The sequence below is a fragment of the Kwoniella dendrophila genome, chromosome 9 (assembly GCF_036810415.1).
Source record: "Kwoniella dendrophila CBS 6074 chromosome 9, complete sequence".
Classification (NCBI taxonomy): domain Eukaryota; kingdom Fungi; phylum Basidiomycota; class Tremellomycetes; order Tremellales; family Cryptococcaceae; genus Kwoniella; species Kwoniella dendrophila.
In genome coordinates, this window is record NC_089484.1 from 386,570 (window position 1) to 401,366 (window position 14,797).

The 14,797-nt window shown below is 38.4% G+C and overlaps 4 protein-coding genes across 4 annotated transcripts; 2 read left to right on the forward strand and 2 right to left on the reverse strand.

The window, feature by feature from the left end:
* Positions 1-104: 104 nt before the first annotated feature.
* On the reverse strand, positions 105-1,916 carry L201_006568 (uncharacterized protein; the record flags this gene model as incomplete). The annotated part of the gene is made up of 7 exons (XM_066222287.1): positions 105-272; positions 366-541; positions 615-717; positions 886-1,172; positions 1,306-1,659; positions 1,761-1,803; positions 1,875-1,916. The coding sequence occupies 7 exons, from the start codon at positions 1,914-1,916 to the stop codon at positions 105-107; spliced, it is 1,173 nt and encodes a 390-aa protein (XP_066078384.1).
* Positions 1,917-2,414: 498 nt separating this feature from the next.
* L201_006569 (uncharacterized protein) lies at positions 2,415-3,127 on the forward strand (the record flags this gene model as incomplete). The annotated part of the gene is made up of 5 exons (XM_066222288.1): positions 2,415-2,438; positions 2,572-2,754; positions 2,859-2,912; positions 2,992-3,034; positions 3,105-3,127. The coding sequence occupies 5 exons, from the start codon at positions 2,415-2,417 to the stop codon at positions 3,125-3,127; spliced, it is 327 nt and encodes a 108-aa protein (XP_066078385.1).
* Positions 3,128-3,492: 365 nt separating this feature from the next.
* Positions 3,493-11,493, reverse strand: L201_006570 (uncharacterized protein; the record flags this gene model as incomplete). Its single annotated transcript, XM_066222289.1, has 17 exons — positions 3,493-4,280; positions 4,339-4,501; positions 4,567-4,642; positions 4,701-4,854; positions 4,938-5,221; positions 5,289-5,371; positions 5,449-5,618; positions 5,694-6,180; positions 6,255-6,431; positions 6,492-7,233; positions 7,303-7,424; positions 7,489-9,139; positions 9,195-10,039; positions 10,094-10,390; positions 10,451-11,015; positions 11,079-11,372; positions 11,438-11,493. 17 exons carry the CDS (start codon positions 11,491-11,493, stop codon positions 3,493-3,495), a joined length of 6,954 nt encoding a protein of 2,317 aa, XP_066078386.1.
* Positions 11,494-11,845: 352 nt separating this feature from the next.
* On the forward strand, positions 11,846-14,104 carry L201_006571 (uncharacterized protein; the record flags this gene model as incomplete). Its single annotated transcript, XM_066222290.1, has 12 exons — positions 11,846-11,862; positions 11,915-12,171; positions 12,227-12,253; positions 12,311-12,331; positions 12,400-12,543; positions 12,617-12,959; positions 13,047-13,260; positions 13,321-13,351; positions 13,412-13,600; positions 13,666-13,699; positions 13,789-13,897; positions 13,982-14,104. 12 exons carry the CDS (start codon positions 11,846-11,848, stop codon positions 14,102-14,104), a joined length of 1,509 nt encoding a protein of 502 aa, XP_066078387.1.
* Between the last annotated feature and the right edge of the window lie 693 nt (positions 14,105-14,797).

Sequence of the window (14,797 nt, forward strand, 5' to 3'; positions counted from 1 at the left end):
AGTACTATTCATCTCAAATTAATCAAGATTTCGTGATCCTTGTTTGTTTTACAACTATATAAAAATATTTCTCTTTATCCTATATTTTTATTTTCATGTTCATTTTAATCACCTCTACCTAATTTATCTAAAGCTCTTACACCTTGTTCATCCCATTCTTCCTTTGTTACCCAGAAAGCTTCTTTATCTTTCATAATATCAGCTAAAACTGCACCACCTAAGAAAACCATATGTTTTCTTCTTGGTGGATCTTCAATTCGGATTTTAAAGTTCTACGATACATGCAAAACAATTTCAAATATCATCAAATTAGCAAGTTACCTTACAAGGATTTTGAGGAGTGAATCAATGGTGTATGTACTCACAGATAATCTAGATGAATCACCACCAAGTACTCTAGTAAGATATAATTGTTTCATTTCTTTTTCTAATCTAGATGGGAAACCTGGATACATTGAAGATCCACCTGAAAGTACAATATGTTTATATAATTCTGATCTTGTATCGACAGCAGCTTGTTGAATGGTTTGGAAAAGGAGTTCTATAGTAATAAATCATTGTTAGCTAATGTTGAAAACGGTAACATATGAAGTGATCCAACTGATCGGACTTACCTGCGACACCAGGTTGTTCTACATCTACTAAATGTGGTTGGAACATACATTCAGGAGCTTCGTATCTTTCTGAACCGACTTTGATTACTCGACCATCTGGAAGCTGTGATGGAGAGGATTCAAACGTATCGTTAGCTCGACAAGTCCCAATAGATGAGGTGCACATGCTGTAGGACGTCTCTCTAATAGCTGCCAAACGACTTCAAAACCGACGATGATATGACTTCTTCACCGAACAGACAGAACCGCTTTTATATTTGTCCCAACTCACAGTGTAATTCTCAACCAAAACAGTAGTTTCTTCACCTAATTTCTTATCACTTTCCAAATCATAACTTGTAAAACATAAAGCTTCTTTTATACCTCTAACAGTTTCAAAATCTGCTGTTCTTTCAAATGCATAACCTCTCATCAATAATAATTTAATTAAATATCTTGTAACATCTCTACCTGCTACATCTAATCTTCTTGTTAAATGTGGTAAAGCATATCCATCATAAACAGGTACGATATGTGTTACACCATCACCTGAATCTACAACTACACCAGTTTGTAAACCTGATATAAAAAAAGGGTAACGTCAGTATTGAAGACTAATTCAACTTATCGTAACAACGATAATCATCATGATAGATAAGATATCGCAGATTGTGAATAGTGATGAAAATGATAACCAAAACACAAAACTCGCCTTGAGCATATAAAGTTAAAACAGCTTGAATAGCAACATAAACACCACCAAAACCATATTCTTCAAACATAACTTCAGCCATTTTATGTCTATTAACTTTTGGGTTCATTGGTGGTTCAGTTAATAAAACTTTTTTACCTCTTGGATCAACTTGTAATTTTTCTTGAAAAGTATAATCCCATAAATGTTTCATATCTTCCCAATTCTTAACTATACCATGTTCCATTGGTTGTGTAACTTGTAAAAAACTTCGGAATTCTGATGCTTCATCACCAACCATTATATCTTTTATTTGTGATGTACCTAATCTTTCTTCTGCTCTTAAGATCGGTCTACCAACAACTGATGGGAAAACTAATTTTTTATCATCGGATTAAGAGTGATATTCAGTACTTTACTTGATATGATCATCTCACTGTTGAACGACTTCGGTTGTTTCTATATAATTAACTTACCATGTTCTGGGAAATTAGATCCTGCATAACCACATTTCACAAACTATTCAAAACGTCTATTAGCTGTCACTCGGACTACAATATCAACCAACCACCTTTGGATACTCAACTCACCCCTGTACCATTATCCACAACGAGAGGGACTGAAGGATCCATGATGTATTCGAGCTGATAGAGATGAAGGTGTGGATATTGGTGATGAGTGATTTGAAGTAGATCGTTTAGATAGCTTACAAGTCCTGTTGAAGCTGTTGTCTCGATGTGAGCGTAAGTATAAGAGCTACAGTATTTGTCTGTCTTGACTACCTTATAAACATTGACATCAACATTAACATCGCCTTTGAACGGTCATGTATACACGGTCGTAGCAATGCGTCACTGAACTGTATACCCTGATTCACCTTTTAGGCGCGTGTCAATCTTTCCATCACAAAGTTATGGCGCACCTAACCGTTATCTACGATTTGATGATTTGGGTGGCAATTCAATAACAAAATAAGTCTCCTCCAAAGCGTCATTACGAGTATATTTGTTTTGCATAAGCTATTATCATCAACTAAGGAAAATACAAGTCAAAATAACATTATATTTCACAGTGCATACACTCTGCCTAAATAGTACACTAAAGCAGAGGATAGACAACAAGTTGACAAAATGGTGTGTAAGAAATGTGAAAAGGTAAGCTTTCTCTTTCTTTTAGAACGCTTTCTAAACAACTCTGTCGCAATGAATTCAAAGGTCACAATTTAGCCTTGTTCATCATTATATTAGCAATTCTTTGCTAATGTGAATCTTATGTTGATCTTTATAGAAATTATCAACAGTAGCAGCACCAGATCCATTTCAACCTTCATCATCAACACGTAAAATTGGTGAAAATAAATTATTATCTGCAAGAGCAAGAGCTTCACCTTATGCTAAACCTGGTGCTGCTGGAAGTGGAACGAAAAAAGGTAGTATAAATCCATATGGAAATAAATGTATTGATTGTAAAGTGAGTTATTTCAGTATCCTCTCTTTTCAGTTTAGTCGATTTCACTTGGGCCTCATTTAGATTTCTTTGGTCGTAATGAGCTAACACATATATCGGTAATTTAGCAATCAGTACAGCAGAATAACGCGACGAGATGTCAAAAATGTGCATATAAGAAGGTAAGCTTTCATGAAATGGAACAACCATTGGATAGGATTTAGGATTATTGACATAGACTTGATTATCTATCTATCGTAGGGATTATGCGCGATATGCGGTAATATAGTATTGGATGTTAAAGGTATGTATATATCAGCTCATGCCCTTGACGACAATTGACTAACATTTTCTATCCTTAAACTCCTTTTTAGGTTATAAGCAATCTACCAAATAACGATCTCTCTTACAATTAAACTGTGTCAAACATCAACAATCAGATAAAATTCCCCATCAAATACTAGAATATGTCAATCATGGATTTCAGTCCTATTAGACCACTTATAATGTTGTATAAATAAATATTTTATGTATCGTGCAAAAGACTTCACAAAATATCGGCTGTATGACCCAATACTTGTCTGATCTAGTGGCCTTTGCTCTCATTAAGCAGGATCTGTCAGTGAAAAGAAGACTGGGTTAGGGGTTAAGAATAATATTATAAAAATTCATCATAAATAGTACCTAATGGATACTATAAATTCATTATAGAGAAATCAGTATGAAATTACATTATAAAAGCCGAGAGCGGCGGCCAATACTCTACTTCTCCCGTCTAATCAAACTTCCAAATCTCTTCAACCCACTCATACCCTTTTCTTTTCGTATACTATCTTCCTTGACCGTAATTTGGTTACCATTTGTGTTATTAACATTACTATAAGTATTGTTAAATTGATTATGATTAATATCATTAATCTGAATTTGAGGTGGTTGAGGAGACGATCTAAATTCTTCATCAACTGTTCCAACTTCACTTGGCGGTGTATTAGCTGATCTGTTCAGACCAACCATTGACATTGCTCTTGAACCTAAACTAATTCCACCAGATTGACTATTCCAACTTAATCTTTTTTCTGATGGAGTTTTTCTCAAACTTCCATTATTACCACTTCCATTTCCATTTCCACTATTTCTGCTACTACTCAAATTATTATTGTTACTCGAGAAATTACCTTGTTGTGACAATACAGGTGTAGGAGTTTGATTTGTATTACTTCTATTCAATGTACTTATACTTTCTCTAGGTGATGAAGTTGTAGTATGTATACTTAATACACCACTTCCACTTGGACCTAATTTCAATTTAGGTAATTTGTATGAATTACTAGCACTATGAGTATTACTTTGTGAATCTGAATGCGAAGAAAAAGTTGAAATTCCAGGTGAATTGAATGAATGCAAGGCTGGTAGAGGTGGTAGCGGATGATTAGGTGGTGATGTGGATGCATATCCTGTGATATGATCTAATGAAGGAGTTTCAGCAGAAATTGAAGCTATAGATTCTCTTGGTAAAAGAGATATTTCCTCTGAAAATGCTTTGTAGAATTCTACAACAGGAAATAATGTCAACAGGAAGACCAAATTTGTTTAATGATTCTCACTTACGAGTTTTCAGCGCTTCATGGAAAGCAATATCCCTGCAAACCAACTTATGTACTCGTAAACTATCTTGAATGGCTTTAACGTATTCCAAAATAGTCAGTCGAAGTTGTGCCACCTGAGGTGCAAATTCGGGGTGGCGTTGTGCGTATGAATCGTCAAGGAAAACCTAATAATCCATTAATCCATTGATCAACAGCTGACCCCTTCCGTGTAACATCAAATTTCACTTACTTTTTTGTATGTCTTGACACCTCCGCTTACGGGTGAATCTACGGCTCCATTAATAGCAGTACCAAGCAATTTCGATCTGTGTTACTATAAGTCAGCTTTATGGATCACTTCCCACTAGACATTTTTAAGCTTACTCAGGTAATTGACGGTTTTTACCTTTACTCAATCTTCTTAGATTCTTTGTAGCCTTCTCAACTTCCATTATAGCCATAGTCGCTGGTGGGATCTGTTCATATCTGACACTGATGATTTCGCTTCGATTCAGTAGACCAGGTAAATCTTCTTTAGCTGCAAAATGTTGGTATGTATAAGCCAACACCCTTACTGACATCTTCTACGATATTACCCGAAGTTTCGTGAAAGTGACTTACTGGTAACGACTGTTTTTTCAGTCCAAGTTAGAACCATCTCAGATTCATTGGTATCTCTCATATATGGTCTGAGAGTGGAAAATTCATTAATGCCATTATATCGATAATGATTCTGTACATTCTCTGATACAGTATCACCAAAGACAGGTTTAGTAAGATCGGGTTCAGGGGTGAGGGGAGTTACCCAAATCAGTGATTCTGTTGAATTTTTTACAGAATCAGGAGGTGGGATTTTAGATCTATGTAAAGTCGCTTGTGGATGTTTGAGCTGAAGGTTATCACAGCTATATCAGAGTCGATTATATGTCAGTCTTGAATGGACACTTTTGATTTATGTTGAATAGGACTCACAACTCAGAATATCGCAGCCAAGGTTCTCCTTTGACTACAAAATCCTTTTCTTGGTTTAATTGTCCGAATTCGCCAAAGTAAGCCTATCGGACGAATATCGTTTATCAGATTAGAATTTTGATCGGATTTCATACAGTATACCCAGAGGATCACCACTTACTACCCTGAAATACTCTGGCCTGGCTCGACCCCCAGCGCCAATCTTTTCCCACAGAGCAGCTTGATAAGTCAACAGTTCCGTTAATTTGTTAACATCAAAAGTCATTCTTGAATGTTGAATGGTCAATTCTTGACAAACTTCCAAAGCATGTTCATATGCTTCACCTTCGGCTAATGTTGATGTCAATGATAATCAACTATCTAGTCAGCCTTTGTAGCAAGTTCGATCTAGGGAAGTTGACTTACCGAAATGTTCAATGGCATGATAATATAAAGCTTCTTTCCTGTTGAATTGACTTTGAGGCGGTAATGTCATACCAGAACTTTTCAGCTCATCTAATAAATCACCATTCAATTTCCATTGATATAATTCAGCATGTGATTTTAGAGCTAGACCAGCAGATAACCAATTTTTATCTTGAATTGAAATATCAATCAACTGTTGTAAAAATCTAATATATAAATCATTTCTTCCAATTTTTTCAACAAATTCCATTAATCTGTATATAGCTGACATTCTTTCATCTGACCATTCACCATCAAGCCCTTCAGGAATTTCTCTCATTGATAACAACAAGTCAATGAATAATTCGATCTCATCAAGGAATACAGAAACTTTTTGTGTAAAGGTATCGTCTATCGACGGAGTAGATTCGAAGACACCTCGTAGTTGAGCAACAAAATATGCTCTCATAGCTGGATCACTTGAGGTAGAAGTAGATTTTGAAGCAAACTGTGTATTAATAATGGTTGGGTAACCACATCAGTGAGACTTAAGATTTGACTTATATCACATATCCTACTCACCAGTTTATCAAGTTTGGCGAAGATTTCAGTTTCGATACTATCAAATTTCCCTTCTATAACGTATTCCGCATAGATCATCGAGAACAATATCTCAACCGCTGTTTCGCACATCATATCATGGCTCAAAAGACACAAGCCAAGGATACGTTCCGCTAGTCCTGTGAATCGGGTTTGATACTATTGATGCAAGTTGGTATCAGCTAAGATTAATTTTACAGATCTCGATTTTTGACTTACTCCACCATACCGCAATTCGCTACCATTCGTTTGATTTTGAGGGTCATCAACAGGCCATCCAATAGAATTCCATAATCTCATCAATAAAGCTGCAGCTTCATCCCTCATATCACCAGCAATAACCCATTCAGCCCTTCTTCTTTGTTGAGTCATGTCTTCTAAAGCTAATTCTTCACTTCCACAAAAGTCGCATAGTAGTTCAAAACATTTGGTCCATAATTGAACTTCAAAATTATCGGCGTTTTCTACTGATGGAACAAAATATTCTGTTTCTAGAATCGGTGCTAAAGTAGTAAGGAATTTGAGGATTGATGAAAATGACATTAACGATAATGTTAACCATTGTTTTGGGAATGCTGAGAATTGTATTATCGATGTACAAAACTCGAAAGTTGATTTCAAGGTTTCACTTAATGATGATACTCCTTCGATATCTAGTACCTCGTTCAACCATCGAGTAATGTTGGGTCTAGGTGATGATAAGATTAAAGTCAAAATGACCACAGCAGTCTCCGCTTGACCACAATTAAAAGTTTCAGAAGCCGGCAAAGCATCTAAAGCGGCATTTTGCTGTCGTTCCAGTAGGGATGGTGGTGGTAATTCTGAGATAAGCGCAAACGGGTGTGTAGAAGGGAACACATCGGGTGTAGATTTCCATATTGTTGATGACGGAGATGATCTTTGTCGATTCAAGGTAGAATGCGTTTTGGAACTGGCTAATTCGAAATACGACTCGTAGAGGCTATTTTCAATGATCAGGATAAGCATATATACGTCATCTGAGTGATGACGGTCAATTTGAGGGACATACGAGGGAAGAAGTGTAAGGCAGTACTCTATATTGTCTTCTTCTTGGATCCTCAGAGTAGTGTCGTTTCTTATCAGTGGTGAATCAAGCCATTCTTGTAATTTACTGACTGTCCAAGCAATAACCTATATTGTTCGTCATCAGCCAAACTTACAATCTTCTTCAGCGTGTCACCGAAGGACAACTCACAGTAACAGCTAATCGATTACACTCTAACCATCTAACTCTTTTACCATCTTTCGTGATTTGAGAATCATCTTGACCTAATAATCTAAATTCATCAAATTTGCCTAGGTGGGGTTTAACCCATCTTACTATAGCGGGCACCAAAAGTGATCTACTTTCTGAAGATTCAAACAAATTTCTAACAACTTGTAACAGTAATAACAATTTGTAAATTGCTATACTTCCAATAGCAAAAGTCAAAGTATCAGCAAATTCAATTAACATTTCAGCGATTTCTAAAGGTTGAAAAGTTTGCGATAAATCAGGTAAGATATCTGCATAATGTTGTACAGCTAAAGTTTGTGTACCAATTAATTGTTTTTCTTTCGATTTCATCAAAGTGTTGATTTCTTCTAATATCGATTTTAATTTCATCCTAAATTCAGATTCAATCTCTAACGATTGGGATATAATACCTCTAGATCTGTCACGTTCCCTTGATCTGATTATAAACCTGAAGAACAAATGCCATACTTTCAAAAAAGATCTATATTCGATTGTAGTGGGCCTTGACATTATGTTTTTCATACATTTCATCAAGGTGAATGCTGATTTTGGATAATTGAATTGAGTATCAAGGTATATGGTTAAGACATTCTTGAAATTGGGGAATCTTCTATCTGATGACATAGCAAGTGCCTTGATAAGTGATTTGAAAATCAGTGATTCTACCTCATCTTGACGACCACCGTGATTCAGCTGTAAAATAGAGAATAGAACATCGAATACCGAAGGAACGAATTTGGCAATCTCATCTTCTGATACAAAGCTGAATAATTGGAGTGTTGAGCATAAATTATCGATATTACCGCCACCGGGGCTAGACCAAGCAAATAGGGCTCTTAATGTACTGTCTTGTGTTTGAACGTTTGAACATAAGTATGTACGTAGGGTAACTCGATCTCGTAGAGGGATAAGAGATTTTGTGGAGTTTGTCGATGTACTGAGATCTGTCTCCAAAGTAGCTGGAGCTCTAGCTGGAACTTCGAAATATGCATTTGGCGCTGGTGGAGCATTACGCTCACTTTTGTATAACATTAAATCGTGATCTCCATCGTTTAGACAAGCTGAACCTTCACTTAAAGGTAGATAAGCGAAAGCGAAAGGTTGTTCCAAGTCGGATTGATCAGGGCTCAGATACCTTTCTTTCCCTCTCGAGCGGAAAGTGAGGAATAAATGATATCCTTCCGCTTGAGCTGTTGATGGTAATGAGATTTTAACTAATTCTCCAAAGGTTGGTCGATCATTTCGATGGAAGACTAAAGATTGATATTGAGCCATAGGAGGTTCTCCACAACCACCAGCAACCAATGCATCTTGAACGATTGACCCGTCTATACGGCGTACTTCGATGGTAACTTGAACATCTCCATGATAAGTAGGTGTAACTGATTTCCGTACTCGTATCGATCCACCTGAATTGATTGGAGCAGGAGTGAAGATTGCTGACCAGAGCTTGACATATAGATCATTTCGCACCTGACCTGGATATACTACATCTGGGAAGCCCAGACGTGCTGAGAGGGGTATATCCAGTAGTAAAGAGGGGTGTTCGCGAATTACTTGAGAAACGGGCCCTTGAAATACCTTCAAACTGAGGGCTATAGCTTCGGCTCTGAACGTTACAATAAGCTTCATTCCGGTCAAGCCAGAACTCCAAAAAAGCTTACCTTGGCGATGTCACATACTCCTTCACTCGGTTATGAATAATGTTTTCATGTAAAGTGGCAAATGAAGATTCATCTTTAGGTAGATAGATAGGAACATGAAATTCTATACCAGTACCTATTTTATCTCCACTATCACTGAGCAGCCGTGTAGATGGTGGAAGCTCAAGTACAGCGCAACCCATCGGACGACGATAAGTTGGTTTGCCTTCCATCCAGCTTCCATTCCCATTAGCTGTATAAGAAGTATCAACCGTTGGGGTTCTTTGTCCACCATAACCTGATGTGACGGAGAATGAATCGTCCGTCAAAGTATCCAGCATAGATGGGTTGTTGTGTGCTGGACTTCCTTCTGATATTCCGTATAAACTCGTTCGTCGACCTGCAGAAGGTCTGATAGCGATTGATCCACTTTCTTGCCTCATCTTCAAAGCTCCATTTCGTACTATTCGGCATACCAGATATATATCGTTCGTCAGATCATCTATCTTTAGATCCACAAATAAGGTCCGTAACCTTCCTATACGTTGTTCAGCATCTCTTGCTGGACTACCCAGGTGATTCAAGATAAGGCAGAATTCTTCGGTTACAAATCGGCTTTCTACTTTGTTGTATAAGGAGAAGTACAGCTCGGCTGTTTCGCCTGGAGCACAAGGGTTGGCGATAAAGGCTCTAACATCGAGAAAACAATGATAATATGATCCTGACGTTGTAGGCGGTGGAAGTCCGGTAGCAGTGGCGTCAATGAGAGAGAACGGCTGTGCAGAAGGGAGAGAAGGACGAGGGTCGATCAAGCTCGGTGATTTGCCAAATAGGTTGTCAAGGGGTATTGAATCGATGTAAGCGAGCTGAGTAAACGTCAATATACTCATTCGGTTAAGTGAAAAGCTCGATCTGCTCACCTGAACTTGATAAACATAGCAAGCTATTCCTCCAACCCAACTTGCCCCACCATATGCTCTATCTTTATCGACAACCATCACACTCCCATCCTCTAAACTTCTAACGATCACCTCCAGTCCTTGTGCTACATTGCACTTGACGAGTCTTGATACACATTCTCGCCGTATCCTTATCAATTCATCACTACTAAGAGTTTGAGATAATAGCTGTCTTCTACCGAGAAATAAGGCATCTATATGCTGCATTACGGTGCTGAACAGACGATACTCTCTATTAGCGAGATAAGTTGGTAACCGCTATATGTAGATACGTTAGTATTGATATCCTGCGCATCGCGAAGTAAGGATAGCACTTACACCATACCATTCTCTGATTGCACAAGCTATCTCATCCACCAAGGGCCATTGTTGACCTGCTAAAGTTGAATCTCCAGCTGTCAATTGTGGCAAAGGTGGTTGTTCCTTATTTTCTTCCATTTGAGCTAACTTGGATTCCAGTATTAGGGATTTAGGTCTATTGGATCTTAAACCATCTTTCTTCCCTAAAGATGATCTTCTCTGAAGCTTGTTAGATAGATCACCATCCGCACTATTTATAGCAACCACATTTCCTTCTGATGTTTTCCCTTTTTGAGGACTTGAATTATCTAGTCCTTCTCCTTCTTCCTCCTCTTTGACGGTGTCCATTTCCCCTACCCAACTTGGATTGGCATTACGAGCTTTCTCCTCTGCTGCTCTTACAGCTTTTTCGTAAGCTTCTGTTAACTCTCCATTATCACTTGATGTACCTGGACGAACATGTACAGCTGCAGTTGGGAATATACCGATCAATACTGACGGTTCAGGTCGAGGAAATATAGCGGAATGGAAAGCCGAAGAAGAAGGAGCTAGTGAAGGTAATGAGACAGCCTGGACAACATATCTGATTTGACGACTTAGCTTGATAATTACCAACAAGATAATAGGAATGAGTTAAAGAACTTACCCTCTATACCATAGATCACCTCTACCATCTTCATCCAAGCTACATCTATATTCCTCAAAAGCGAAGAACTCGTCCCCTATATCTAACGGTATCTCATACGCATTGATTCTTCCAGCCACTTCATCTTCTCCATTATTCCTGGTCCCACTCCATGAGAATCTATTACGACTCAGGAAACTTCGCTGATCATCTAGTGTAGTTGCAGGAGTAGGTGGAGGTGAACCATCAGGTTGATATGGGTAGATGCAAAACCCAGAATGAATGAAAGGCAACGGCTGCCAAGATCCTGTCAGGCTGTAGAGCAATAATGATGCGTTACTTTGTGTGCTATATGATATTATACGATTCCGGCTACATACCGCTGACGTGATGGTCCAGGAATAGCAGAAGATGAGGAAGCAGATGGGACGTTCATCTCTCTAGTTGAGGGGTATCTTGACACGGGTATTATATCATTAGTTGATCTTGAAGTCTGGGTACCTCTTCTGTAGAGTTGATGAGGCAGACCAGCGTATATGAAGATGATTGATTGAGGATAGACAACAATATATATTTTCAATTCAACGGTCAATCGTAAAATGTTGAATTCAACATTACGCTCAGGTAATCTTAAATGGTAAAACCGTGCCTGAACGCGAAGACGAAGATTATATTCTTGACATTAATATTTATTTTGACAATCTAGATAAGGGCGATCGAAAAGTAAGGTATCCATAAACTGCCTTATTTCCTGCATATGATACAGCTGGTGTTCAATACATTCAGCAATGAAATCGTTCATACGGTATGTAAATCGTCTTTCAACTTGGCCTGATCCCAATACTGATAAGTCGTAGTATCTGTCCACTGAAAGCGACCTTTTCGCATACTCGATTCCATCTTGCTCTTCGAACTATTGATCCACCTATAGTATATCATCGACTCCTTTTATTCCGTATCAACAAGCCTGAAGATGCAGTGACCTTGACAACAGAAGTAGCTGGACCTTCATGGAAAGCACCCGAACTATATTGTATGGAAGAGACATGTCCACATTTGGGAGCACCTATGAGTCATGCTGAAATTGAGGATATAGAAGATACAAAAGCAATCGGTGAGTACCTAGACAACGCGGCAAGATATCTCAATACTGATCTATGATATGCCAGTGTGTCCATGGCATCAATATGATTTCGGTAAGTACCATGATTTTAGCGTGTGGAAGAATTCAGCTAATCTCCTCGACCATACAGATCTGAAAGACGGTTCAAGTTGTATGTGTACTTGCTGAGGAGGAACGACAGAACACGGCTAATATACTAGCTGATATACTACGATGTAGCAACCGGATTACAAGCATGTACATATGAAGTACAGGTGAAAGGTGTAGAAGAAGGTGCAGAAGTTTGGGTAGAGGCTCCGCATCCATCGCCAGAAGCACCTCAGCGGAACTGGGAACTGGTAGAAATGCGAGGTGTTAGCGAAGGTGAGATCCTATACTTTCGAAATCCAGTATACTGTCTAATTACGACTAATACTGACTTCTTGGAATTTCAAAGAATTCCTCGATCCTCCAATACCTTCGTTATCAGATCTGAATTTGGGAGAACAACAAGAACCTTCTTCGCAAACTTCTTTCCCATCTGGAACAGGAACAGCTACTTTACCTGATAATTTGCCTACTAGCTTATTGGGTTTTGCTCATTTGATATTACGTACAAGTAATCCAGAATTGAAATGTCTTTTGACAAGGGAAGCGGTCACTAGGTTACGAGCTGGAAAATTGAAATCTATTCGGCCAACTTTAGGAGAAATAAAGAAAGAGAGAGAGAAAGAAGGTGGTCTACTAGATGAGCCTCCTAGAGAAGTTGAGATGATTGCACCTGGAAAAGTCCCTAAACGGTAAGTACACCTAGGAGACCATTTTCACGTCCACCATTGCACGTTGTAGACTTCGCAATACTGATCGTTCGTTTCGTGCAATTTTAGTGGAAAAGGTGGATCCGAGAAATCGCGTATAATGATGTTACATGCCTTAGCAAATATAGAGCAATATGCAATTGATTTAGCATGGGATATAATAGCTAGATTTGCAGATTTCACGATAAATGGAGAAAGATTACCAATTGAATACTTTTTGGATTGGGCTAAAGTTGCGGAAGATGAAGCTAAGCATTATACATTACTGGCCAGGAGATTAGTAGTAAGTTATTCTCGCACATCCTTGCTTGAATTTTGACCGATATGCTTAAATATAACTCAGGAACTGGGTTCATATTTCGGTGCACATACAGGTAAGCTAGTCTCTGCATCGTAGTCAGGAATAAATGACTAATATGGGTGTGTAATGACAGTCCACGCAGGATTATGGGAATCAGCAACACAAACCGCAGATTCGCTTTCTGCACGAATAGCTATCATTCACTTAGTAGCTGAAGCTAGAGGTATAGATATGAACCCATTGACTCTGGCTAAATTACAAGCTGCTGGAGATAAGGAGAGTAGCAGGATCCTGGAAATTATTCATGCAGATGAGATAACACGTAAGTCAATCGTACTGCAAACAAAACCCAACGTCGAGACATACTAAAGCCAACCATCTTCCTAGACGTTACCACTGGTCATAGATGGTTTACGTGGCTGTAAGTGATGATTCCACTCCAGCCTATGCCTTGGCCTTTATCCATTGTGAGATTAGGAGCACCGTGAACTGATACATGTCATGCACTAGGTGTCAAAGACAGGATGTCGATGCAATCGATACTTTCCGAGCAGAAGTATTTGCCAATTTCCGAGGCAAGATCAAAGGTCCTTTCAATTCTGCGGATAGATTGAAAGCTGTAAGTCTCCTTATTTTGTCAACTGACGAGCAAATGATGTATATCCAGGAACCATTGCTGATTTCCGCAATTCCATCATCTCAGGGATTGACACCTGATTTCTATGAAGATCTTACTGGAGGTTTGGGCTGGAATTCTACGACAACCGCTAACAGCAACACGAAAGAACCAGAAGGTGATGAACATATTCATCCTCGATTGACGTGATGCATATGTTGTATGTTCGATGGAACTATATGAGCAATATCGGAAATGGGATAAACCTCATAACACCGAAAGCAAGTAGCAGTAAACGATTGACCAGCTATCTGCATGATTAAGATCACTCTGTATACTCTGTACATACTGAATCAACGCCAACATGTACTCCTACTTACTGTATGAGTTGATTTTATGTAACGTATTGCGCCACAAATCAGATCATAAGGATATCACGTATTGATAGCAAACCTAATCTTGAAGGAAAAAGGGTATCGTTCGTTCCTCTTATAGTCCTGTCATTTTGTGGCGATATGTAACCGGTGGTACGGTCATATCTAAGAGCTGTGCAGGTTTCTCAAAGGGAACAACGTAATAGATGTCTTGAAGCAGAAATCGGTCTACCCGAACAGGCCTATTGTCCAAATGGGCAGTTTTGACTTATATGCAAGCGCTGTACAAATTGATGTACATATTTGTAAGATTGTTCATGTAATTGAATCCGTTACCATGCATCCGTTATGCTGATTGAGTTATGATAATATTGTTTATATAGATAGCTATGAATTTTGATATAACAAGTGGAAATTGTATGAATTTTATTATATACACTCCCTCCCTACAGTGGAAACCGAACAGTGGAAAAATGCGATGAAAAGAAAATGAATGTGTGGAAAGAGATACTATAACTGATGATAAAGA